Source organism: Plecotus auritus (genome assembly GCF_963455305.1).
Source record: "Plecotus auritus genome assembly, chromosome: 2".
Lineage (NCBI taxonomy): Eukaryota > Metazoa > Chordata > Mammalia > Chiroptera > Vespertilionidae > Plecotus > Plecotus auritus.
This window is the reverse complement of record NC_137771.1, coordinates 28526529-28553737: the sequence shown is the minus strand read 5'-3', so window position 1 is coordinate 28553737 and position 27209 is coordinate 28526529. Positions and strand designations below refer to the sequence as shown.

The window sequence follows — 27209 nt, the reverse complement described above, 5'->3', positions numbered from 1 at the left end:
GGCTTTTATTATATAGGATAATCGATTTCAGAGAGAAAGAGGGAGAGAGAGATAGGAACATCAATGATGAGAGATAATCATTGATTGGCTGCCTCCTGAATGCTCCCAACCCTGAGGATTGAGCCTGCAACCCAGGCATGTGTCCTGACCTGGAATGGAACCATGACCTGGTTCATAGGTTGACACTCAACCACTGAGCCATGCTGGTCGGGCCCCCATACATTTTTTAATAGAAGTGGCCAGGGTGGATATCCTTGTTTTATTTTTTATCATTAAGGATGATGTAAGCTGTGGAGTTTTGTAGATGGCCTTTATCAGGTGGAGGAAGTCACTTCTGTTTCTACTTTGCAGAGTATCCTATCTAATAAAGAGGGGATATGCAAATTGACTGTCACACCATCACAAAGATGGCGGCACCCATAGCCACAAGATGGCAGCACTTAGTCCCCTCAGCCCCGTCGGAGTCCCCAGTCCTTTCAGCCCCACTGGGGGGGTGGCAAGCGCATGGTGCAGCTGGACCTGCCCTCAGCCACCCAGCCGCCCAGGGCCGGCCCGAGGTGCAGGCAAGCCTCAGATGGCAGCTGCCAACCTGCCCAGGGCTGCCAGAGGCTCAGGTAACCAGGGTCGGCTGAGGTTTGTGCTGCTGGCAGTGGCAGCAGCAGAGGTGTGATGGGGCGTTGCCTTCTCCTGATCACCGGGTCACCTCCTGCCCCTGAGGGCTCCCGGACTGTGAGAGGGGGCAGGCTGGGCTGAGGGACACCCCCTCCAGTGCATGAATTTTCATGCACCGGGTCTCTAGTTTTTATCATGAAAGTGTATTAAATTTTGTCAATTTTTTCTGTGTTTTCCCCTTTATTCCATCAATATAGTATATTAATTTATTTTCAGATGTGAAACCAACCTTGCAAATCTGGGATAAATCCCACTTGCTTATGGTATATAGCATTTTTCCTTTTTTTTTAATGTTTTTTATTGAGTTTTAGAGAGAGAGGAGGGAGAGAGAGGGAGGGAGGGAGAGAGAGAGAAAAAAAAAAGAGAGAGAAACACTGATCACATTGATCAGTTGTTTCCTGTACACACCCAACTGGGAACTGAATCTACAACCTGGGCATGTGCCCTGAAGAGTAATCAAACCAGCAACCTTTCAGTGCATGGGATGGATGATGCTCAACCGAGCCACACAGGCCAGGGCATGTTGTATAGCTTTTTTTTTTTTTTTTAAATATATTTTATTGATTTTTTACAGAGAGGAAGGAAGAGGGATAGACAGTCAGAAACATCGATGAGAGAGAAACATCGATCAGCCGCCTCTTGCACACCTCCCACTGGGGATGTGCCCGCAACCAAGCTACATGCCCTTGACCGGAATCGAACCTGGGACCCTTCAGTCCGCAGGCCGACGCTCTATCCACTTAGCCAAACCGGTTTTGGCTTGTATAGCTTTTTTGTTGTTAATCCTCACCCAAGGATATTTTTCCATTGATTTTTAGAGAGTGAAAGAGAGGGAGGGAGGGAGGGAGAAAGAGAGAAAAATCAATGTAAGAGAGACACATAGATTGGTTGCCTCCTGCATCAGCCTTGACTAGGGGCAGGGATTGAATCTACAACCCAGGTACATGCCCTTGACCGGGAATCAAAATCATGACCCTTAGGTGCCTGGGCCAATGCTCTAACCATTTAGATACATGGGCCACAATGATACATAGCTTTTAATTCCTGTTTGTGCAGAGCTTCATGGTCAGCCCTATCTCACTAGTATTAGGGACTTTTCAGGTTTAGCATATACTCAGCCCTGCATATGTGCATGGCCTTCTAGCTTCCCAGGAATATATGAGTTTTTCAAATCCCTTTATTGCACTATTTTTCCTTTTAAGTGGATTTTTGGGTTTGTGGGGTTTTTGGTCAGCCTCTTATTAGCCCCAACTAGTAATGCTGCCTCAGGCATCCATGTTGCTCATGTGGAGGCACCCACAAAATGATAGTAGTATTAGAGAAAGCATCAGTGAGTCAGGATTTAAAAACTTCCAGACATACTAGTAAGTTGGTAAGAACCAGAATTTATGGACAACTGCAGTAAAGAGGGGTTGTGAATGTTATAGTCTTATAGTATAAAATTCAAAGTTTGTGGTTTTTAGAGAAGATAGAGTAAGGATGGCCTGAAATTGTCAAAGACCATGGAGCACACCTCTCTCCCATCTAGAGAACCAGAGTGTAGTCATCTTCCACTTGAGAAAGGTCGACCAGGAAACATCTTCTGAGATAACCAGGTTTCTGTTAGAAGGCAAAGGAAACATTCAGAAGGCAAAATTTAGAGAAGAGGTTGAAGACTAAGAGGATTTTTTCCTGATGAATGACACAGGACATACTGTAGTAAGATTGTAGGAACTGGATGCTGAGAAATCTGTATAAATACATTTTTACCTGTCTCAGGATTAGAATGTGGGTGATAGCGCCCTAGCCACTTTGGCTCACTGGCTAGAGCATCGGCCTATGGACTGAAGGGTCCCGGGTTTGATGCCGGTCAAGGGCAAATGCCTAGGTTGCAGGCTCGACCCCCAGTAGGGGGCATGCAGGAGGCAACCAGTCAATGATTTTTTCTCTCATCATTGATACTTCTATCTCTCTCTCCCTGTCCCTTCCTCTCTGAAATCAATCTTACCTAATAAAAGAGAAACATGCAAATTAACCATCACTCCGCTACGCCCACAGCCAATCAGAGTGAGCATGCAAATTAACCCAACAAAGATGGAGGTTAATTTGCATATGCAGGTGCGGAGTGAAGCCTGCTATGAGGGGGAGGGGGGGGCGGCGGAGGGAGCTACTGTAGTGGTGCTTCAGACAGAAGCGAGGACTTGCCGGCTCTGGGTGGCCTGGGAGCGGGGACTTGCTGGCTCCTGGGAGTGAAGCCAGGGGAAGGAAGGCCTATTCTTTTTTTTTTTTTTTTTAATATATTTTATTGATTTGTTACAGAGAGGAAGGAAGAGGGATAGAGAGTTAGAAACATCGATGGGAGAGAAACATCGATCAGCTGCCTCTTGCATACCTCCCACTGGGGATGTGCCCGCAACCAAGGTACATGGCCTTGACCGGAATCGAACCTGGGACCTTTCAGTCTGCAGGCCGACGCTCTATCCACTGAGCCAAACCGGTCAGGGCAGGAAGGCCTATTCTTGCACGAATATCGTGCAATGGGCCTCTAGTAAAAATATATTTCTAAAAAATAATAATAGAGTAAAATAAGAAAACCACCTCTTTGGCAACTTAAATGCCATTAGCTTCCCAATCCCAAGATTTACATTCATTACAAATTTAATATGAAATAGAAAATATATTTTTAAAAAAAGAATGTACCCTAACTGGTTTGGCTCAGTGGATAGAGCGTCAGCCTGCGGATTCAAGGGCCCCAGGTTCGACTCCAGTCAAGCGCATGTACCGTGGTTGCGGGAACATCCCCAGTAGGTGTTGTGCAGGAAGTGGCTGATTGATGTTTCTCTCTCATCGATGTTTCTAACTCTCTATCCCTCTCCCTTCCTCTCTGTAAAAAATCAATAAAATATATTTTTTTAAAAAAGAATGTGGGTGATAGGTATAATTTGGGAGATAATTTTTTAAAATATATTTTTATTGATTTCAGAAAGGAAGGGAGAGGGAGAGAAAGAGAAACATCAATGATGAGAGAGACTCATTGATCGGCTGCCACCTGCATGCCTCACACTGGGGACCGAACCTGCTACCTGGGCATATGCCTTGACCTGGAATGGAACCATGACCTCCTGGTTCTAGGTCAGTGCTCAACCACTGAGCCACACTAACCAGGCAGGAGATAATTTTTCAAGGTAACTAATGGAAGAAAGGGTCAAAGCCATAATATGATCACTGATGATCTCAAAGTAAATGGAGTAGTGTCCAGGCAAGGGTATTAAGGGAAGCAGAAGAGAGGCTCTCTCCAGGATGACATGAAATTACACAGCCCCTATTCCTGGGTCTTCCAGTTCCTAGTAAGAAATTTAGATTTTATTCTACAGGGTCATGGGCAAGGAATGTCACCAACTCTCCAATCCCAGGGCCCTTGACAGTCACACCCACCATGGCGCACAGTCTTGGGAACAAACACAGATTCTGGGTGTGTACAAAGCCCACACCCAAAACATTTATCTAGCCTGGGACATTTCTGGAAGCCTCCCCTCAAGGCCAGTTTAGGGGTGCTGTAGTCCCCACAAAGGGACTCAGAACAGGAAAATCCACAACATGGGAACTCTTCATTGAAGCTGTTAGATCCTCAAAACCAGGCTTCAGGCCATGACACCCTTTCACCCCAGGGCCCACAGTTTGTCTAAGACACCTCTCCACTGACCATGCAGGGTCAAACTCATTTCATGGGTGACACATACACACCCCACACACACCAAAGGGAAAAAAAAAAGAAATTTGGATTTTATTCTGAATGTACTGGAAGCCAGTATGAGATTAAAAATACAGAAGAGCCGAAACCGGTTTGGCTCAGTGGATAGAGCGTCGGCCTGCGGACTGAAAGGTCCTGGGTTCGATTCCGGTCAAGGGCACGTAACTTGGTTGCGGGCACATCCCCAGCAGGAGGTGTGCAGGAGGCAGCTGATTGGTGTTTCTCTCTCATCGATGTTTCTAACTCTCTATCCCTCTCCTTTCCTCTCTGTAAAAAATCAATAAAATATATTTAAAAAAAAAATACAGAAGAAAGGGATAATGTTGAGAGAATCCCTTCCAATGAATGAGATAGTATGGAGTCAACTATAAAAGGGCCTATAAATCAAGCAGTTTATTCCTTAAAAACAAAAAACAAAAAAACTGCCCTTTGTCTGGCCTGTGTGGCTCAGTGGTTGAGCACTGACCTATGAACCAGGTCACGGTTCAATTCCTGGTCAGAGCACATGGTCAGGTAGGGGGCGTGCAGGAGGTAGCCAATCAATGATTCTCTCTCACCATTGATGTTTCTATCTCTCCATCTCCCTTCCTCTCTGAGATGAATAAAAAAATATATTTTAAAAAAAACCCACAAAACTGCCCTCTGCTCTGTGTTCCTCTTCAGTCACCACCCTAATTCTCTCTTCCCCTTCAAACTTCTCAAAACAATTATCTATATATATTGTATGTTTAAAATGTCCCCTTGTTTCCAGTTTTTGGAAAAATGAATCAAGTTTTGTCCAGTTCGTTGCACGGAAACTGCTCTTGCCAATGCCACTCAACAATCCAATAATCACTTTTTAGTCTTCCTTTTAACTAGACATCATAGTATCATGAGACCATGACATGACCCTCACCCTGTGCTGTAACTCTAATTGCTCCTTCTGGCTCCCTTGCAAGCCTCTTTTCTCTACCTGGCCTTAAATGTTGCCATTCCTCAAGCCTTGAACCTAGGCCCTCTTCTTCTATTTCTTTATACCAGAGGTTGGCACACTACTGTGTACTGATGGGGCCTATGAGCTTAGTGGTTTTTGTGTTTGAAAAAAAATTCAAAAGCATAGTATTCATAACAAATGAATCACAGTATCCATAAAGTTTTATTGGCAGGCAGCCATATCCATTTGTTTACCTTTGTCTATGGCTGTTTTCACACTACAACAGCAAAGCTGACACAGAACCTATAGCCCACAAAGCCTGAAGTATTTACTTACCTTTTACAAGAAAAGTTTGCCTATTCTGTCTCCCTAGATTACTATATTCATTCTGGCAGCATTAATTACTATTTATATACCAATGATTCCCAGAAGAACATGGTCGGTCCAGATCTCTTCCATAAGGATGACCAGACATGAACATTCAGCTGCCTGTTGTCACGGAGAGGGAGAATTCCCTTTTACTTTTAGTTCTTATGGCTGGACTAGTAACAAGAGTAAAATTGACATAACACTGGATTAACAGAAAAAACAACAATTTACATGTGTACATGGGAGAACCACAATATGACGGTCAGATAATAAAATGAGGCTCCAGCGGAAACCGGTTTGGCTCAGTGGATAGAGCATCAGTCTGTGGACTCAAGGGTCCCGGGTTCAATTCCGGTCAAGGGCATGTACTTTGGTTGCGGGCACATCCCCCCGTAGGTGGTGTGCAGGAGGCAGCTGATCAATGTTAGCTCTCTGTCCCTCTCCCTTCCTCTCTGTAAAAAATCAATAAAATATATTTAAAAAAAAATAAAATGAGTCTCCAATAAATGATCAAACCAGGCATCTTTTAATATTTTTTAGACAATAGATTTGTGAGAAACTGACAGGACAAAGAAAGTCAGCGCTCATAAGAAATCTAAGCAAGGTTTGGGCTTGAGTAGTAAATCAGTAAAGGCTAATGCTTGTTTCTACAGACTGGTCAGCTCTGAGCTACTTAACTCTATCAATAAGGGGTTTCTCTCCCAGCTGGTGTGGTTCAGTGTAGGCCTATGAACCAGGAGGTCACGGTTGATTCCCAGTCAGGGCAGGTGCCCGGGTTATGGGTTCGATCCCCAGTGGGGGACAGCAGGAGACAACCGATCAATGATTCTCTATCATTGATGTTCCTCTCTCTCTCCCTCTCCCTTCCTCTCTGAAATCAATAAAACATATTACAAACTAAATAAGGTGTGTCTTTCAGGTGCAGGGAGATTTATTTTCTGCATTTAAGGAGACAATGGAAAGTCAGATGCCCTAGTTTCTCGAGTAACTAATTAACCAATATGCCATTATGTGATATTTTGGGGTGGCCTGTCTTGGGTCTCAACACTGCCATTCCCACTTACATGAGTTACCAAGCTCCTACCTAAGACTACTCCACTTCAACAAAAATGGTACCAATATTCATCTAGTTGATCAAGTGAATTATTGAAAATCCTTGACACACCTCCCTCTCCCTAAACCCCAACATCCAATTTCTCCCCAAACCCTTCAAAACAAACCCAAGCTCATCCCTCCTTTCCATCTCTACTGCCTTTCACCCTTTTCCAACGCCCCCGCCCCCACATCTCTCATCCTGGACCACTGCAAAAGCTTCCAAAACGAGTTTTCTCAAAGGGTAGACAGCCAGGCTACTCCCCACTCCCCCGCGGCTGTGCCCTAGCCCAGATAGAGCCTCACCCTCCACCAAAGCTCACAGCTCGCGAGGTCGCGAGACTCCCTACCTCAGGCACTCCCCAGCGCCCCTCCCCCCCTTTCCCTAGCCCCCTCCCCCCCTTTCCCTAGCCCCCTTCCCCCCCTCTCCCTAATCCCCTCCGCCCCTAATCCCCTCCCCAGCGCCCCCCCACCCCCGTCTCCTCCCCAGCCCCTCCCCAACCCCCTCCCCAGGGCTTCAGAGCTCAGATTCGCCTTTTTGCAGGAAGGTCTCCCGCGGTCGCTTACACGTGGTAACTGCGGGGCCTACGACGCGGTCGCAAAACCGTCGTAACTGCCGGCTACTTTCTACGTTTAGGGTGGGGCTACGTTTTACAAACCGGACCGTGATTCTTTGCGTTTTCTCTTTCCAGCCAGCGCCGAGCTATGGGTGAGTGTTCCTTGTGTGAAAGCTGGGGTAGAGGAGCGAGTTCAATCCGGCGCCATCCTGCCTCTCAGCCAAGTTAGGAGGGTGGGCGCGCTGACCCTCGGCAACGAACAGCCATGAGGAAGTTTATGCTCAGGTTTGTGCCGCCGAGTCCAGCGCTGGGGTCCGTGCCAGAGCCCGAGCCGGGGCTGCAAGCGGCATCAACATGGCTGCCGCGGGAGAGGGTGCAGGCTGGGCGGCACGCGCATGATGACACCTTAGGACTGCTGTAAAATTCCCGATGCTCAGTGGGGAAGCCAACCTTGGAGAACTGAGCGTGCCGCCCGCCCTGCGCGGGGTCTGGTGCTGGCTAGGGCTGCCCGCGTCCCAGTGGTTCAAGCTTCCGCCCCCCCAAAACAGGTATCTCTCGGGACAACTGGCACAAGCGCCGCAAGACCGGGGGCAAGAGGAAGCCCTATCACAAGAAGCGAAAATATGAGCTGGGACGCCCTGCTGCCAACACTAAGGTGCGTGCGGGGCCTCGCCACTCGGGAGGTCTACTTCCGCGGGTCTCCATGATCCGGCTCTGCGCATGGCTGTTGAATCTTGGGTGGGCTCCTTGACGTTTTGGGAGTGAATGGCCTCTTCATCGTTACCTGTTGGGTAAATTCTAAAGAGATTTCACGACCCTAACTGGTTTGGCTCAGTGGATAGAGCGTCGGCCTGCGGACTGAAGGATCCCAGGTTCGATTCCAGTCAAGGGCATGTACCATGGCTGCGGGCACATCCCCAGTGGGAGGTGTGCAGGAGGCGGCTGATCGATGTTTCTGACTCTCTGTCCCTCTCCCTTCCTCTCTGTAAAAAATCAGTAAAATACATTTTTTAAAAAAAGATTGCACGAAGACGTGCTGTTAGGATTAAAGGGCTCCACACATGCTGGTTAGAAACCTGGTGTTTCTGTCCCATGGACACTTGATTTACAGTGTTTGGATCAAGTTTGTTTTTTTTCCTTGGAGGTAACTAGAGTGATGAAAAAGGTATCCTTAGGCGTGGTGTGGCCGTCTTGGTCACTTGTGTGCCACTTGCCAATGCTAGGACTCGTCATAGTTACACTGACTTGTTTCCTCCATCCGGCCAGGCTCCCCTTCCTCTCGCGTCTTGCTTTCCTTTATTACTTAGTCCCTGTCTCCTTGTGTTTCCTAGATTGGACCCCGCCGCATACATACAGTCCGAGTGCGTGGAGGCAATAAGAAGTACCGAGCGTTGAGGCTGGACGTGGGCAACTTCTCCTGGGGCTCAGAGTGTGAGTGAGGCCCGCAGGAGTGGGTGGGAACTCGGCACCTACAGCCTTCTAGGAGCTTCAGTAAGTGCTTTTAGCAGGAAGTCCGTGGCCTCCACCCAGATACTGAAGTTTCTTCTTGAAAGACCCTGAGGCTGTGGTAATTAGAGCTGTCTCTCCAGCCTGTACTCTTAACCCTTGTGGGCTCAGGGAGGGGCTGAATCTAGAGACTGTGTGTGTGGTTGTCAGCCACCTCTGGAAAGATGGGCTGTGGAAGAGGAGCTGATGCCCTATGCCTGGGTAAAGGCTTAGAGTTCCTTTGCCTCTCCTTAGGCCCTATTAGGCTGGGATGGGAGGGCAAGGCCAGTTGGCCTTTGGTTTACTCTGCTTGATTCTGAATTTCTCCTGTGAGCAGGTTGTACGCGCAAAACAAGGATTATTGATGTTGTCTACAATGCATCCAACAACGAACTGGTCCGCACCAAGACCCTAGTAAAGAACTGCATCGTGCTGGTTGACAGCACACCGTACCGACAGTGGTACGAGTCCCACTACGCACTGCCCCTAGGCCGCAAGAAAGGGGCCAAGCTGGTGCGTGTTTGGGGAGCCAACCTCCCTGTAGGGTGGGGGGAGGCCAACCTGATTACAGCCTTCTTGTGATGAAATTCTGTCCAGTTCTGCTACTGAATGGAAAGAGAAGAAAGCCTTTAGTGCTGAGGAAGGCAGAAGTTGGGATGTGCGGGGTTCAAGGGTACCGTGACATCCTTCCTCGAGTTAGAATTTGGGGACCCCTAGCTAACCCATCTTTGTCTCCTTTACTCAGACTCCTGAAGAGGAAGAGATTTTGAACAAAAAACGATCAAAGAAAATTCAGAAGAAATATGATGAAAGGAAAAAGAATGCCAAAATCAGCAGTCTTCTCGAGGAGCAGTTCCAGCAGGGCAAGCTTCTTGGTAAGGTGGCTGTTGTGTTGGGTCATAAGCTATTTTATCCTTTCCTCGGTCCTTTGGACTGCCAGCCATGTAGTCTAGAGGGTTCGCAGGATAGTTTAATAACAGCAGCATACAGATCACCATTTGGTCAACCCATTAGTGTGAAGCTAAATAGGAAATGGTGGGCAGGAGTCCATAGGCCTGAGTGAGCAGTATTCTGAGAAGTGAGTGCCCAGGCTAAGGGGGCTGTCTCAGTGATGAAAACTTTGTCCAGTTCTGCTACTGACTTTAAGTGATGATAAAGTGTATCTGAGGAGACAACAGGTTTCATGCCTGCCCCTGCTACCTAAACCAATATACGCTTTTAAGGGCACATGGCTATGGGTAAGACCACATTGCTGTTTTGCTGAGGACCACATATTCTCTCGGCAGCATGCATCGCTTCAAGACCAGGCCAGTGTGGCCGAGCAGATGGCTATGTGCTCGAGGGCAAGGAGCTGGAGTTCTATTTGAGGAAAATCAAGGCCCGGAAAGGCAAATAAATCCTCTTCCCTCCTGTCTTAGCTCATGTAATAAAGGTGTTTATTCTAGGTTCTGTGTCCATGTTTGAATACTTGATCAGCATGCTATTAGAGTACTCTAAATCCCTCTCCCTGGAGGGCTGTACTTCAATATAGTTAGGGGGGCCCTGGGCAACGTGGTTCAGTGGTTAGAGCATCAACCTGCACACTGGTTATCTGTCAAGGGCACCTACCTGGGTTGCAGGTTCAATCCCCTGCCTGGGTCAGGGCACATGCAGAAGGCAACCCAATCAACATATCTCTCTCATTGATGTTCCCCTCTCTCCTCCCTCCCTCTCATTCTCTCTAAAAGTCAATGGAAAAAATGTTCTTGGGTGAGGATTTTAAAAATATGTATAGTAGGGGGAACTTCTCTCACCCCAACGTGACATTGGCTTGCAGGCCATGCAAAGACCATATAAGGGAGGTATTACAGCACTAAGGCCCCCACGGTATTGATGTGTTGACCATGATTATAACCTGAAGCAATATTGCCTCTAAAGTTGGCTCCTTTAGAGATCATGTACCCCTTGGACCTTGATTTTAATGTTCTAGAAATTGAAATTTCTGCACTGTTGAGAGCAGGTTCTGTTTTTCTCTTAAGCCCTAACTCCTTGCCCTAAAAACTATGTTAGGTTGCCAGTAATTTTTTAGTTCAGAGAGAGAAACGAGGGTGAGAATCATTGATCAGCTGCCTTCTGCACGCCTCCGCCTCCTACTGGGGACTGAGCCCACAACTTGGGCATGTGCCCTTGAGCAGAATTGAACCCATTACCCTTCAGTCTGCGGGCTGACGCTCTTATCTACTGAGCCAAACCAGCCAGGGCTAATACCAGCATTTAATGAAGTTTGTGTTTATCTTTCTGACTTGAGCTAGCACAGACCTACTTGACACCTGCACTTTGATGTCAGCAGGTTCATCTAACATCAAATCTTGGTTCAACCTATAACATCACCTTGACCATTCTGGTCCCTTTTTTGTATCTTACTCATTCTCAGTGCTGCTGCTGCTGCTGTTTCCCAGTGCAACCCCAGCAATCAATGATTATTATTTTTTAAAAAAATATTTTATTGATATTTTACAGAGAGCAAGGGAGAGGGATAGAGAGCTAGAAACATCGATGAGAGAGAAACATCAATCAGCTGCCTCCTGCACACCTCCCACTGGGGATGTGCCCGCAACCAAGGTACATGCCCTTGACTGGAATCGAACCCGGGACCCTTGAGTCCGCAGGCCGACGCTCTATCCACTGAGCCAAACCGGTTTCGGCTCAATGATTATTTTAAAACATTGGGTTTTTAAAAAAAATCACTTCCCATCTCAAAATCCTTACTAAAGACTGAAACTTAATGTGACTGGTCCCTTTTCTATAGTGCCTACCATCTGGCCTTAATTTATGAACACTTCAGATATCCACATGACTTCTTCCAGCTCTTTGCTCTGACTAGTGAGTTCTCTGATTACAATTTTAAAAATATGCTTTTATTGATTTTTAGGGGGAGAGGGGATAGAGACAGTAACATTGATGAGACCCCTAGCTGGTTTGGCTCAGTGGATAGAGCATCGGTCGGCCCTGCAGATGGAAGGCTTCTGGATTTAATTCAGGTCAACGGCACACACTTTCGTTGCAGGTGCCTCCCTGGCCCGGACCCTAGTCGGTTGTGTGCGGGAAGCAGCCAATCGATGTGTTCTCTCACATCGATATTTCTGTTTCCCTCTCTCTTCTACTCTATAAAACAATGGAAAAATATCCTCTGGTGAGGATTAAAAAGAAACATTGAGCTCTAGCCAGCTTGACTCGGTGGATAGAGCATTGGCCTGAGGGACTTAAAGTCCCGGGTTCCATTCAGGTCAAGGGCACATGCCCTGGTTGCCAACTCAATCCCCAGTAGGGGGCGTGCAGGAGGCAGCCAATGATTCATTATTGATGTTTCTCTCCCTCTGAAATCAATAAAATACCTTTTAAAAATAAAAAGTATGTATTTCTCCATAAAAAAAGAAACATCGTTGAGAGAATCATTGATTGGCTGCCTCCTGCATGCACCCCCACTGGGTATTGAACCTGATACCTGGGCATGTGCCCTGAAAGGGAATTGAACCAGCAAGTTGGTTTCTAGGTTGCTCAACCATTGAGCCACACGGGCTAGGCTGGTCACTATTTGAAATTGCAGTCCCTTCCACACTGTCCTTTTCCCCTGTTTTTCTCATCCCTTTTCCTGGCATAAAATTTTTTTTTATTTGCTTATATTTTTTTGTCCTCAAAATACAACTCAAGGAACAGATATTTGTTTCCTGCTGTGTCTCCAGTATCTGGGAAAGAGCATGGCCGTGTGCCACACACTCAAATATGTGCTAAATTAATGAGTTCCTAAAGACCTGATACAATTTAAAGTCGATGGAAAGTGCAAATACATATCTTATGAGCCAAATGAGTGCAAAATCCTATTGATTCATCAACTTGGCTAACTTGCAGACACGAAAGATGAGCCCCCAAAACAACTTAAGGACAAAAATAAACCCAAACCTCAAATCTTAACATTGGCTCTGGGGAGACCTAGCCTTCACCTTCCTACCAAGTGAGGATCTTCATGCACCACTTTAATAGCTAATGATTACTGAGAGCGACATTCCACACTTTGTCTTTTTTTGGTGGGTGAGGGGGTGGGGTGGCTTCCAGTAAAGACCTAAAGACCTAGACAAATTCAAAAAGCTATAAGCACTCCTTTGCCTTTTCTAATTTGAGCTCTGCAAGGCATTGATCTTCTCCCATCCCTTCTACCTTTCATCTGTCAATAGGACCGGTAGGTTCTAAGGCAGTGGTTCTCAACCTTTCTAATGTCGCGACCCACAGGTTGAGAACCGCTGCTGTAGAGCCTAAGACCATCAGAAAACACAGATATTTACATTATGATTCATAACAGTAGCAAAATTAGTTATGAAGTAGCAACAAAAATAATTTTATGGTTGGGGGTCACCACAACATGAGGAACTGTATTAAAGGGTCGCGGCATTAGAAAGGTTGAGAACCACTGTTCTAAGGAGTCTCCACTGCCTTCACAGATGACCATTCTTGTCCTAGAGCAGGGGTGGGCAAACTTTCTGACTCGAGGGCCACAATGGGTTCTTAAACTGGACCGGAGGGCCGGAACAAAAGCATGGATGGAGTGTTTGTGTGAACTAATATAAATTCAAAGTAAAGGAGCGGAGGGGAGAGCAAGAGAACCGGATAGAACAGCCGGATCCGGCCCGCAGGCCGTTGTTTGCCCACGGCTGCCCTAGAGCAAGGCTACCTCCCCCTAAAAACCCAGCAAAAACTCACCTTCCTTAGTGAATGGCTATGGAGAAGTGCTGTCGTCCACATTATAGACTTGGTCACTGTGAGGCTTTGAAATGTTCACTATCCCATGGTTACAGAGGCGGAAAATAGCAAAACTAGCATTATGATTAAGTCCATAGATTAATGCCACCGGCTGCACTTAACCTCTCCCTGCGTACTCCTGCCTCAAATACGTGCTCCCCTCTGAGTTCTGGCATTTGCCTCCTTGGGCATTATGATCAGCTTTGATATTCACCAATTTATTTACTGGAGGCTGAGCCTAGAAGACAGGAACCTTAGAGGAGCTCAGTTTAGCAATGACTCCATTCTAGTTCCCTTAACCATGAACTGAGTGCTCCCAGCACAGCAGTACCACTGTGGGGATAGACAACTTTCTTCCCTTAAAATTTTTAAAAATATATTTCTTTATTGATTTCACAGAGGATGGGAGAGAGAGAAACATCAATGATGAGAGAATCATTGATCAACTGCCTCCCACATGCCCCCCCACTGGGGATCAAGCCTACAACTGGGCATGTATGTGCCCTCAGCTGGAATCGAACCTGGGACCCTTCAGTCCGCAGGCCGACGCTCTGTCCAGTGAGCCAAACTGGCTAGGACTCATCCCTTAAATTTACCTTCTCCACATTTGGTTGGTGGGAGTGGAGAAAGGCTTGGCTGGAAGTGTGGGCTGGGTGGTGTATGTATGACTGCCTTCACATCTGAGTTTAATCAGCCTCCAGCACAGATTCCCAAGCCCTTTATCTCACCACACAGCATACCAATTTAATTTTAAACTACTGTAACTGCACAAGTGATAAATATATTCTCATTGTAAACAAAAAAATTGAACATTACAGATAAAGCAAAAATGCCCAACATACACATTTTGATGCATCTTCAGAGTAAGGTTATCGGGATAGGGTATATTCTGAACATCTTATGTATGACTCAAATTGTGATCCTTGAGCTCCATTTCAGATGTAATGAAACATTGTGAGTGGTTCCTAGGACTTTTTAATGAGCCCTTCAGTCATGCTGATGCTCCCTCAAGACAGAACTGGCCCTAACCAGTTTGGCTCAGTGGCTAGAGCATCAGCCTGCGGACTGAAGGGTCCCAGGTTCGATTCCGGTCAAAGGCATGTACCTACGTTGCAGGCACATCCCCAGTAGGGGGTGTGCAGGAGGCAACTGATTGATGTTTCTCTCTCATCGATGTTTCTAACTCTCTATCCCTCTCCCTTCCTCTCTGTAAAAAAAAATCAATAAAAAACATATTTAAAAAAAAAAAAAGACTGAGAACTGGCCTAGCCCCCCATTGCCGAGGAAGCTAACTGCACCTGGGCTGTAGCTGTGCCTCTATGCCTCGTCTCATGTGTCCTTCCAGCTTCACCTCCCCAAAGAATCCATCCCACCTCCCGTCAAAGTGGACACATTCCCAAGCCTTGGCTCAGGCCCTTCTCTCCATCTTCCTCTTTCAAGGCGGTCCCTAAATGCTTCTGTTCCTAGTACACTAGAAGAGAGGGCGAGAAGGGGACGTGGGGGGGGGGGGGGTTGGCGCCTGGGGCTCTGGCTGCCTCTGCTCAGGGCTCCTGGGCCTGGTCCTCTCGACCTGCCTCCTCCTCCATGCAGTCCTCGGGGTCTCCGCCCTCCTCGACCCTGGAGCGCAGCAGATGAGGGGTCCGGGGAGGTCCTCGTGTCCAGCCGAAGTTCCGGAGACTGATGGCAGGGGAAGGTGCTCCTGCACCCAGGACGCGGCTGAGCAGCGGGGTCTGCGCGGCTGGCACATGCCGAGCCAATGCAGGGGTCGCCTCCACCTGCAGACTCTGCTCAGGGTCGTCACTCACGCTGCAGGCGAGAGGACTGCATGAGCAAGCTTCAACGAAGGCCCACGGGGTGGACTTACTTTCCAGAAGAGGGTGGGAAGGACCGAGGCATTGGCACCCCAGATGGTGGGGTTGGGCGGGGACCTGGGCCCTCCTGCTGGGGCCACTCACCGCAAGTTGAAAGTTGAGCCCAGAAAGGAAGGCTTCAGAGACTCGGCCACCGTGGCCACAGTGTAGGGCGGCTGCACTGAGCCTTCATCCCAGTACAGGTCCTTCTCCGCCGGAGGCAGGTTCTGGTACATGTCATCCACGGATAGCAGGGACACCTGGGGTGGGCAGCAAGTCACCAAGGTCCTCCTTTCCTTCACAACAGGTCTCTGCCCCCAGACCACTACTCACTTGCAAGTTGCGGTCAATGAGCTGGTTGGTTTCAAAGTCATCATCATCCTCACCAAAGGGGTTGATGATCTGTTCGGCCACCTGCAGGTTGTAAGACAGTGTTTCTGCTCCATTCTCTGTCCCCAAAGTTGGGATGGGCCCTGGGTTCATGTCTCTACAGAACATGCTGGCATGACCACCCGAAGTGCCCACCTTGAGCCAGCCAGCATAGAAGAAGAACTGCAGCAGAGTGGTGAGAGGCACATACATGTCCAGGTCCCCCAGCGCTGGCCCCGGTTCCTGTCCTGGCTCCAGAGGCTCCCGAGGTTTGGCAGCCCCTGCCTCTGGCTCCACAAACTGGCGGCCAACCAGGGAGAGGGCAAAGAAGGAGTATACTGCTATGGTCACCACCTGGAGAAGCGGAAGGCTGGCTGAAGGGACGGGAGAAATGCTGTCCCTGTCCCTAAGGACCTGCGGAGGGGGATGAGTGTGGGGGTCGGACAAGTCATGAAAACATGTAGCAAGGTATGGCAGCACCAGAGAGCATGGGGTCATCTCAGTAGGTGTCCAGGGAGGAGGAGCCCTCAGCTGTTCAATGTCTCACTAGACTGAACTGCCTCAGGGCAGGTTCCATCTCTAATTCTTCTCAGCACCTCACACACAGCACAGGACAGACAGAGGGACTGGGGAGGTAGAGGCCGTTACTTGGGTGTAGACGAGAGGGATGCTGATCCAGTCATAGTGAAACAGCATGCTGCACTTGGCTCGGTACTTGTTCAGTTCCTGGTGGAACAGCAGGAGGAGGAAGTCAGTGATGACGAGGAATGAAGAATATGGAGCGAAGAGGGGAGCCCAACACACACTGGGCCTGGGACAGGTCTGGAGGCTCATTCTACTCTCAGAGGTGTTCCCGGGCTCGGGTGCCTGATGGGAAGCAGACCCTGCAGCCAGATCGTCTGGGTATGAATCCCAGCTTGCCTAATTAGTTGTGTGACTTGGGCGAATTTCTTTTCCACTCTCTGCCTCAGTTTCCACATCTGTGAAAGGGGGTGGTAATAATAGTACCTATCTCAAGGATTGTGAGGGTTAAATGAGTTAATATAAGTATGGTGCTTCCAACAATGTGCAGTACCTAGTTGGCACGATGTAAGTGTTAAATGCTAAAATTATTATTCCAATTTGCAAAGCTAGGGGAAGGAGGGCAGATGGGCCTGGTCCTAGGCTGACTCACTTCCAGGAGCAGGCAGAGAGCAATGTCATCACGAATGCGCCCATCCCTCCGGGCCTGGGCCGCCAGGTTGGTGAACCAGACACAGGGGACCCAGTACTTGTTGAAGTCAGATTTTAGGCTTTCAAACTTTTTCCTTTCTTCCTGAGACATGAAACCTGCAGAGATAAAGAGGGTGGAGCTTAGACTCTGCCTCTAAATGCTGGGACCCAGGAGCTTCCCCTGGGGGTCAGCCCTCCCTCCCAGGAGGCACACGAGGCACCTGCATCCACCACGTGCTCCATGGTGGGGAAGCGCTTAAGCACCCGGGTGCTGACCGAGCGCAGCACCAGCACTGACGCCAGGTTGGCGTAGCGGACAAGGGTGCGGCGCAGCAGGCGGCCGTGCTGGTCCAGGCCGTGCACACTGGCCGAGATGACGCACATCAGCTGGTCTGGCAGCGGGATGCTTGTGTACTGGGCCCACCAGCGGTTCACCACCAAGGTCACGTAGAAACCTGGTTGCCACCAAGGGTAGCAGGGATGGGATGGAAAGATGAAAGGCCTGGAGGTCAGCGTGTCCTGCCCCTCAGCCAGAGTGCCTGGTCCAGGGCAGGTTGAACCAAGGCAGAGGGAAGGACACATTTGGCTCAGGGTGCCCGGCCTCGCTGTCAGGAGGACAACCTCTTCCTCTGGTCCCAACCTGATGTACTAGACCACCCTGGGAGGAAGGAGGGTAACCCTCCTCAGGCAGAGAAGCGGTGGTTCAAGGCCAGGTGGTTCATGAGCCCTGCTTCCCCTGAGGGTGGGAATGGGGTATCATCTCTCTCCAGCTCCCCTCCAGTACCCAGAGGCTGGTGATGCCAGCCAGCAGGTAGCTTGGGCCTTGTTTGGAGTAAGGGTCCAGGAAGTGATAGGCAGGGCCTAGCCCCCTGGAAATCCCGGACCCAGCACACAGCTCCCATGCCTCTGAGCCTGCTCTGGTTGATCTCCAGGCTGGGTTACTGGGGTAAATCTGACCCTCAGACCTGTCAACCCCACCCAAAGGCCAGGGAAGATGGTGAGGATGCCAGGGAGAGCTAGAGGATAGCCTTACCCAGGACAAAGGACAAGGGGATGAGGTCTGCAGAGCGGTTGCAGTATCGGGCCACCTGAGCATACACGAGCCTCTGCTCCTGGGTCAGCAGCAGCCTGGGAAGGTCCGGTGCAGGCCTGGGTTAGAGGGAGGCAGGCAGCCTGGTCCCCCACAGACCAGCCCTGAGACCTCACCCTCGCACCGGTAGGTGATGCTGAGCAGAGCATACAGGACAATGAAGAGTAGGAACTCCTTGTAGAGGAGCTTGTAGATGCTTCCCCTCCAACGAAGAAGCAGCCCAGAGAAGCCTCCGAAGCGGGCCTCCGCCACTTTGAGGGTGTACGAAACCGTCATGGCGCTGGTGGCCTAGGGTAGGAGGTCACAAGAGCTGCCCCCAGAGCTGTCCCTTTTCCCCAGCAAGCCTTCTCCTTCGCTTGCCTTCTTCTCATCACCAAGCTTAGTTCCCCAGGCAACCTCCCTTCAGCGGGGGTTATATACACCCCAGCCTTCACCTTGTGTCAGCAGGCAAGGTGAAAGGAAGCTGCCAAAGACAAAGCACACCCCATCCCCTCCCTCCAGAACTCAGTGGTGCGGGGGTCATGCCAGAGTGGGCGGGACAAGGGAGAGCTGAGATCTGGGCTGTCTCATACCTGAGGCTTCCCCACGCTCCTCTTGCACTTGCAGGCCTAGGAGTAGTCAGATCTTGAACCGCTGGAGACAGGAGAGTCAACTCTAGTCCAGACCCACCACTATCCCTTGAGGTCTCGCTCTCCAAGCTGGTCTCCTGAGGCCCAGGGCATTCTCACCACCACCCCATACCTGCCTACCTGCTCCAGGCAGCACCCAGTGTTGAGGAAGGAGAACTGGGCCAGCATTCACCTCACACACACTTAAGTACCTCCTGGGCCCATTAAGTTTGACTGGACTGAGGTTATCATTGATGGATTGAGGCTGTCACCCGCTTCCTCTGGCCCTGGGAACTGGATATATCTCCTACCACTGCAGGGCTGGGCTGGCCTTTGAATGGCAGAAGTGCCATCAGCATTGACCCCACAGCTTGCACAGAGGACACCATGTCCTTGAAGTCAAGATAGGGATTACTGTCCCATGCTGGTCCAGGTGAGAAAATAGATGCATGATAAATTGTTACAATTATAACAGCTGCTGATTCCAGAGCACTGACTAAGTGACAGGCACTGTGCCCAGGCACCACTACATCACCTCTGGTAGAATCCTCATTGCAACCCCAGGAGGTAGGAATCATCCCCATCTCACAGATGAGGTTCCAAGAAGTAAATGACTTGCCCAAGCCGAAACCGGTTTGGCTCAGTGGATAGAGCGTCGGCCTGCGGACTGAAAGGTCCCGGGTTCGATTCCGGTCAAGGGCATGTACCTTGGTTGCGGGCACATCCCCAGTGGGAGGTGTGCAGGAGGCAGCTGATCGATGTTTCTCTCTCATCGATGTTTCTAACTCTCTATCCCTCTCCCTTCCTGTCTGTAAAAATCAATAAAATATATTTAAAAAAAATAAATAAAAAAAAAAAATAAATGACTTGCCCAAGATCACACAGCTGGGATGTGTTGGAGGCAGGATTCAAAGCTGGAGGTAATGGACTTCAAAAGCTGGAATTGGCCCATCTGGGCCTAAACAAGGGCTGGCACCCTGAAGCCAGGGCCCTGTCACCAGCCACACTGCCATGCTTCTAGTCCAGGCTGGGAGGAAGAGGGCGGGGCCTGGCCTGGCTCTTCCCCATTCCCATTCCACAGGGCTGATGAGACCACAGATCTGGGACTCAGCCCTAGAGATGCATCCCCTTTCAGCCATGCCCAGCATTCTGACTCCTAGGGTGCCTAGGATCTGGAGGGGCATTTCCATTTCTGGGCTTCAATTTCTTTGTCTTTCAAACGGAGGAAATAATACCGGAGGCACCAGGTCAATTGTCCACCCAGCACCAAGGTCACCCACAGAAACCCAGGAGTGGTGGTCCCGCTTCTTGCCTGTATTGGGGAGCTCCTTCCCCCACACTGTGAGCTGGTTCCCACACACAAGTGTTTCCTGAAGAGGAAGCTTGGGAGTCAGACAAACCTGGGTTTTAATTCTAGCTCTCTGTAACCTTGTACAAGTTATCTACCTAATCTCTCTGAATCTGTTTCCTCTTCTGCAAAACAGGATCAATAACACTTTCCTCACAGGGCAACTGAGAGTATCAAAGAAATGATGCCCAGACAGAGCCTGGAGCACTGCAGGCATTTAGCCCCAGCTGCTATTCCCATGAAAAGCCAAATCTGTTCCCGTTGGTTTCTACCTACTGGTCCACTGTTGCATCCCAGAACCAGGCAATCCTTCAAAGATGAAGAGACAGAACTTGCCCCTGATGCCTCACTAGCCTGTCTCCAAAGACAAACAATGCCAGGGCCTGGCTTCTAAGCTGCATACACAAGGCCCTCTGAGATGCCCCCGTCCCATCTTTACCAGCCTCTACCCAGCTCCTTTTCACTGTTCCTTCACCATCCAGCTCAGAACATCCTCTGGGAAGCCTGCCATGATTTCCCCCCAGGTCACTCCTCAAAACCCTCTAGGTTTCCTCTCTCCTGTTGCAGCAGGTAATCATACTGTCTGCGGTCTTCACTCCGGCCCGTGAGGTCCTTGAGGACAGGATTGGATCTGATTCATCTTGGTAAAGCTGGAGAGGATTTGAATCCAGGCAGCTTTTCCTTTCTTTTTTCTTTTTATTTTTTGTCCCTTTTAATATGAAAGACATCTGATCCACCTCCCTCTTTTTCATAAACAATTTCTTAGATGAGCAAGGTCTAGAAACCTACTCATAGCCTGATAAGTTATGTTCTCCTTCTAGGTCCCAGGTGAGATGTCAAGATGAGGAGAGAACAGGATTGGTGTGTGTGTCCATCTCAGAGGATGAGGTACCAGCTCGGGGGCCTCTGGCCATCATGGCCAGGCAGCCCTTTCCCAAGCTTTGATCTGTGGCTTTCCTAGAGCATTCTGGGCTGCTTACCACTGACAGAGTTTCTTGTACCTGGGAAGCCAGGCTCCAGGCTGGAGGAGCTCAGTCCCTGAGGTCCTGGGGGCCTCTTTCTTTTTATGTTTTTATTTTTGTATTTTATTGATTTTAGAGAAGAAGGAAGAGGGAGAGAGAGCTAGAGATAGAAACATCAATGATGAGAGAGAATCATTGATTGGCTGCCCCCTGCACGCCCCCTACTGGGGACCACGCCCGCAACCCAGGCATGTGCCCTTGGCCAGAATCAAACCTGGGACCCTTCAGTCCACAGGCTGACGCTCTATCCATTGAGCCAAACCAGCTAGGGCATGGGGGTCTCTTTCTGACTGCAGACCTTGAGGGCAACCCCACTGGTTACATTTCAGTCCTCCACCCCATCCCCCTCTGTGGCCCTCTTGCTTCTGCCTGTTACTCACTCTGGATCGCTGAGCTGTGAATTTCCCACAGAGCCACCAATAGGGGTACAGGGCCTGAAGCCTCACCAGAGGAAGGGGTTGGTCCCCAGGCCCCATCCAACCCCTCCCTCCTGAGTTTGCTTATCTCCCTTCCCAGCTGCTGACAGGTCCCTCTGGTTTATGGTCCAGGAGAGGGAACCACTCCAGCCATAAATCACCTGGCCCACCCTTTTTTATCATCCTCTAGCTCTTGCCCCTCCTCTTGCCTGGCTCCCTCTCTTCTGGCCCTAACCACCAGTGACCCTCTCCCCTCCTCACAGCCCAGAGCTGGATTTATGGCTTGGCAGTTTACAGCATGTAGTCTGGAGCCAGACTCCACCATGAACTACCTTTGTGACCGTGGGCAAGCCATTTAACCTCTTTGTGTTTAATTTCCCTATGGGGAAATGGGAATGAGAATACATACCTACCTCAGAGTTGTTATGAATATCAAATGAATTAATACTTACAAAGTGCTCAGAATAGCAAAACAATTGGTAAGTATGAAATGCCTTCAAAGACCACCTGAGGTGTTTTCTTTTTTTAAATATATTTTTATTGATTTCAGAGAGGAAGGGAGAGGGAGAGAGAGAGAGAAATATCAATGATGAGAATCATTGATCAGCTGCCTCCTGCATGCCCCACACGGGATGGAGCCCGCAACTCAGGTATGTGCTCTTGACAGGAATCGAACTGTGACCTCCTGGTTCATAGGTCAATGCTCAACTACTGAGCCTGAGGTTTCTTTCTTTCTTTCTTTCTTTCTTTCTTTCTTTTTAATATATTTTATTGATATTTTACAGAGAGGAAGGGAGAGGAATAGAGAGCTAGAAACATCGATGAGAGAGAAACATCGATCAGCTGCCTCTTGCACACCCCCACTGGGGATGTGCCCGCAACCAAGGTACATGCCCTTGACCGGAATTGAACCTGGGACCTTTCAGTCCGCAGGCCGACGCTCTATCCACTGAGCCAAACCGGTTTTGGCTGAGCCTGAGGTTTCTTTAAAGCTGAATCCAATAGCCCCTCCTGAGTCCTAGCCTTACTTGGCATCTCTCAGTCTTGCAAGACTCCCTTAGCCTCTGTGACCGACACTGTTAAGAAATTTTTTTTTTTAATATGGAACACTTCAGCCCTAGCTGGTTTGGCTCAGTGGATAGAGTGTTGGCCTGCAGACTGAACGGTCCTGGATTCAATTCTGGTCAAGGGCACATGCCTGGGTTGTGGGCTTGATCCCCAGCGGGGGACGTGCAGGAGGCAGCAGATCAATGATTCTCTCTCATTATTGATGTTTCCATCTCTCTTTCCCTCTCCCTTCTTCTCTGAAATCAACAAAAATATATTTTAAAAAAATATGGAACACTACGAATTTGCATGTCATCCTTGCACAGGCGTCATACCCATCTTTGTATCGTTCCAATTTTAGTATATTATTAATTTCGTAATTAGTGCTGCCGAAGTGAGCACTGAAGAGTTTCTTTTTCTCCCCATTGTATTTTTTAAAAGTTTCCCCCTAAGATTTTCTTGACTCTGAGCTGCCAAGTGGGCAGGGAATGTGAACATGTGCTCACTAGGGGTAGTGGGCCTGCCAGCATCCTCTGAGGGATGGAGATCCAGAGAGCTCAGTAAAACCTCAGCAGGGGCAGAGTTTGTGAGAGTCCTGGGGGGAGGGCAAGGGCACTAGTAAGAGAGATATGGAGACAGAGTAGTGCAAGGACAGAGAACCAGTGACCCCTAGAAAACTTAGGCAAAGGCCAATGGTACAGTCAGACATCTTGGGTTCAGACCTTGGCCCTGCCCCTTGGTAGCTATGTGACCTTGGGCAAGAAGCTTAACCCCTTGAGCCTCAGTTTCCTCATCTGTGAAATGAGGTTAACAATCATATCCACAGCATAAGGTTACTGTGATCAGTCAGTAAGATAAATGCTCAGCCCAGTGCCTGGTACATGGCAGGTGTGTAAGGTCCATCAATGGCAGCATGTGTTACACTGAGGGAGGAAGCAGAGCGGGCTTCCAGGCGCTTCAGTTACAGCATCTGGAGGATCTCCTCTGGTGTCCTGGCTCCCAGAGGAGGGCTCAAGAACCTTGGTAACCTTTCAAGGGGAGAAGATAGCGAAGGGAACAGAATAATAGAATACCCCAAACATGTCACTTTGGCATATTGATTACTTTGAGCTGTAGGCATTTGAAAAAGAGCAAATGCAGGGAGAGGCTGTCCTTGAACTTCCTTTATCTGCCTAAAGCCAAACCCTTCAAAAGGAACTCAATGGTCATAAGTCCCTTCCTGGAAGTTTCATCTCATCACAAGAGAGGAGACTAAAAGTCTATATTACATCCAGACAAACTTTGTCACAAACTATCTTATCTCCCACCCATTCTTCCATGGCCCCACTCATCTTTCCTAGAAATCACTTACTCTACCCTAACAGGCTTATATTCCCCTTCCCCTATTAAGAAGGTATTTAAACCTGAATTCATTTTTCCTTGGGTATATCCCATGTATACATAGGGATAAGGTTAATAAACTTCTGTTTGTTTTTCTTTCTTCTCTTTTTATTTAATCCTCACCTGAGGATATTTTTTTCCATTGATTTTTAGAACAGAGTGAGTGGAAGGCAGAGGGAGAAACAGAGAGAAACACCAATGTGAGAGAGACACATGGATTGGTTGTCTCCCACATGCCTCTGACTAGGGCTGGGAGCCTGCAACCGAGGTATGTGCCCTTGACCAGAATCCAACCCGGGTCCCTTCAGTCCGCAGGCCGATGCTCTATCCACTGAGCCAAACTGGCTAGGGCTGTTTGTTTTTCTGTTAATCTGTCTTTTTGCTGAAGAATCATATCTGAAAACCTAAGATGGGTGGAGGTAGTTTTGACCCCTCTATGAAGTCCTAACCCATGGCACCATAGACTTGTAACTGTATTTGGAGACAGGACCTTTAAGAAGGTATGTAAGTAAGTTAAAAGGAGGCTTTGACCCTGCCCAGCATAGCTCAGTGGTTGAATGTCGACCTATGAACCAGGAGGTCAGGGTTCGATTCCTGGTCAGGGCACATGCCCCAGGAGGGGGCGTGCAGGAGGCAGCCAATCAATGATTCTCTCTCACCATTGATGTTTCTAGCTCTCTCTCCCTCTCTCTCCTCTGAAATCAATAAAAATATTTAAAAAAAGGAGGCCTTGCCGAAACCGGTTTGGCTCAGTGGATAGAGTGTCGGCCTGTGGACTGAAGGGTCCCGGGTTCGATTCCGGTCAAGGGCACGTACCTTGGTTGCAGGCACATCCCCAGTGGGAGGTGTGCAGGAGGCAGCTGATCGATGTTTCTCTCTCATCGATGTTTCTAGCTCTCTATCCCTCTCCCTTCCTCTCTGTAAAATATCAATAAAATATATTTTTAAAAAAATAAAAAAAGGAGGCCTTGAGGTGGGCCCAGATCTGATCTGACGTCTTTTCAAATTATTGACTCATTGATTTTAGAGAGAGAGGAAGGAAAAGAGAGAAACATCTATTTGTTGTTCCACTTATTTATGCATTCATTGGTTGATTCTTTTTTTAAAATTCTCACCCTGAGGACAATGTTTCCATTGAATTTTATTGTTAAACTTATTTTTATTTATTTTTGTTAATCCTCACCTGAGGATATTTTTCCATTGATTTTTAGAGAGAGTAGAGGGAGGGGGAGAGATACAGAGAGGGGAACATTGATATAAGACGGACACATCAATTGAGATTGGTTGCCTCTGGCATGCGCCCCGACCAGGGCCAGGGATTGAGCCTGCAAGCCAGGTGCGTGCCCTTGACCAGAATCAAACCTGGAACTCGTCAGTCCACGGGCCAACACTCTATCCACTGAGCCAAACCAGCTAGGGCTCCGTTGAATTTTAGAAAGAGAGAGAAACATCAATTGGTTGCCTCCTGTATGCGCCCAGATCGGGGATTGAACCCAGTACCTAGGTGTTGGAGGCTAATTCCAGCAGGTCATAAATGCAAAAAGTTCATCAAAAGGTTAATGAACCTTTGGGGCTTTAACAGGGCTGAAAATCTGCACGTTATTACCTGCTGCTGGAACAGCCGAAGGCAGTTCCTCCAACCTGATAATCTACTGTTTACCGAACCTTATCTTTGATATGTATATCTGCTTTGCTATTGGGCAAAATCCTATATAATAAAGAGGTAATATGCAAATTGACCATCACACCCTCACACAAGATGGTTGCCCCCATGTGGTCACAAAATGGCCACCACAAGATGGCTGGCAGGGGAGAACAGTTGGGGGTGACCGGGCCTGCAGGGGAGGGCAGTTGGGGGCTACCAGGTCTGCAGGGGAGGGCAGTTGGGGGGGACCAGGCCAGCAGGGGAGGACAGTTGGGGGCGACTGGGCCATCAGGAGAGGGCAGTTGGGGGCTACCAGGTCTGCAGGGGAGGGCAGTTGGGGGGGACCAGGCCAGCAGGGGAGGACAGTTGGGGGCGACTGGGCCATCAGGAGAGGGCAGTTGGGGGCGATCAGGCCGGCAGGAGAGCAGTTAGGCGTTGATCAGGCTGGCAGGGGAGTGGTTAGGGGTGATCAGGCTGGCAGGCAGAAGCGGTTTAGGGGCAATCAGGCAGGCAGGCAGGCAGGCAAGCAGTTGGAGCCAGCAGTTCCTGATAGTGAGAGAAATATCCGACTGCTGGTGTGGGATCGGGCCTAAACCAGCAGTCGGACACCCCCTGAGGGGTCCTAGATTGGAGAGGGTACAGGCTGGGCTGAGGGACACCCCTCCCCCTCAGTGCATAAATTTCATGAACTGGGCCTCTAGTCCTATCTAATAAAAGAGAATCATGCAAATTGACCGTACCTCCGCTATGCCCACAAGCCACGCAACCAGCCAATCAGGAACGAGTATGCAAATCAACCCAACCAAGATGGTGGTTAATTTGCATATCCGGGCTCAGAGCGAAGACTGAAGACAGGGTAGAAGGAAGCCAAGCGCTGCAGAAGGGAGCAAAGCTTCGGAGAAGCAGGTGGGGCGGTGGAGAAGGGAGGGAAGCAGGCGGGGTGGCAGAGATGGCCATAGGAAGCCCTATTCTTGTAGGAATAGGCCCGAGTAAGCCCTATTCTTGCAGGAATCTTCCTGCAATGGGCCTCTAGTGTGTTAATAAAAAGCTAGGGGTTGCCGAAACCGGTTTGGCTCAGTGGATAGAGCGTTGGCCTGCGGACTGAAGGGTCCCAGGTTCGATTCCGGTCAAGGGCATGTACCTTGGTTGCGGGCACATCCCCAGTAGGAGGTGTGCAGGAGGCAGCTGATCGATGTTTCTCTCTCATCGATGTTTCTAACTCTCTATTCCTCTCCCTTCCTCTCTGTAAAATATCAATAAAATATATTAAAAAAAAAAAAAAAAAGCTAGGGGTCCAGCCCTGGCTGGTTTGGCTCAGTGGATAGAGCATTGGTCTGTGGACTGAAGGTTCCCAGGTCTGATTCCGGTCAAGGGCACATGCCCGGGTTGTGGGCTCAAACCCCAGTAGGGGGCATGCAGGAGGCAATCAATCAATGATTCTCTCTCATCATTGATGTTTCTATCTCTCTTTCCCTCTCCCTTCCTCTGTGAAACCAATAAAAATATATTAAAAAAAAAAAAAAAAAGCTAGGGGTCCAGAGATTTGGGAATTTAGCTACTAAAGCTAAGCTTTCCCTGGCTCCCCCGAAAAATGCCTTCTAAATTTATATTTCATGTCTAGTCTCTTTATT

At 49.0% G+C, this 27209-nt stretch overlaps 2 protein-coding genes across 2 annotated transcripts; one reads left to right on the top strand and one right to left on the bottom strand.

Moving 5' to 3' along the window:
- Window positions 1-7295: 7295 nt before the first annotated feature.
- Window positions 7296-10262, top strand: RPS8 (ribosomal protein S8). Its single transcript, XM_080654251.1, has 6 exons — window positions 7296-7485; window positions 7882-7988; window positions 8665-8764; window positions 9156-9331; window positions 9564-9693; window positions 10105-10262. The coding sequence occupies exons 1-6, from the start codon at window positions 7482-7484 to the stop codon at window positions 10212-10214; spliced, it is 627 nt and encodes a 208-aa protein (XP_080510377.1). The 5' UTR covers window positions 7296-7481; the 3' UTR covers window positions 10215-10262.
- Window positions 10263-15132: 4870 nt separating this feature from the next.
- On the bottom strand, window positions 15133-18388 carry BEST4 (bestrophin 4; the record flags this gene model as incomplete). Its single annotated transcript, XM_080654415.1, has 9 exons — window positions 15133-15397; window positions 15547-15701; window positions 15775-15855; window positions 15967-16164; window positions 16459-16536; window positions 16985-17139; window positions 17244-17477; window positions 18056-18150; window positions 18237-18388. The coding sequence occupies 9 exons, from the start codon at window positions 18386-18388 to the stop codon at window positions 15133-15135; spliced, it is 1413 nt and encodes a 470-aa protein (XP_080510541.1).
- Window positions 18389-27209: the final 8821 nt, after the last annotated feature.

Coding starts and splice junctions, on each gene's coding strand:
- RPS8 (XM_080654251.1), top strand. Junction 7,989..8,664: donor GCCCTGCTGCCAACACTAAG/GTGCGTGCGGGG, acceptor TGTGTTTCCTAG/ATTGGACCCCGCCGCATACA. Junction 9,694..10,104: donor CCAGCAGGGCAAGCTTCTTG/GTAAGGTGGCTG, acceptor TTCTCTCGGCAG/CATGCATCGCTTCAAGACCA.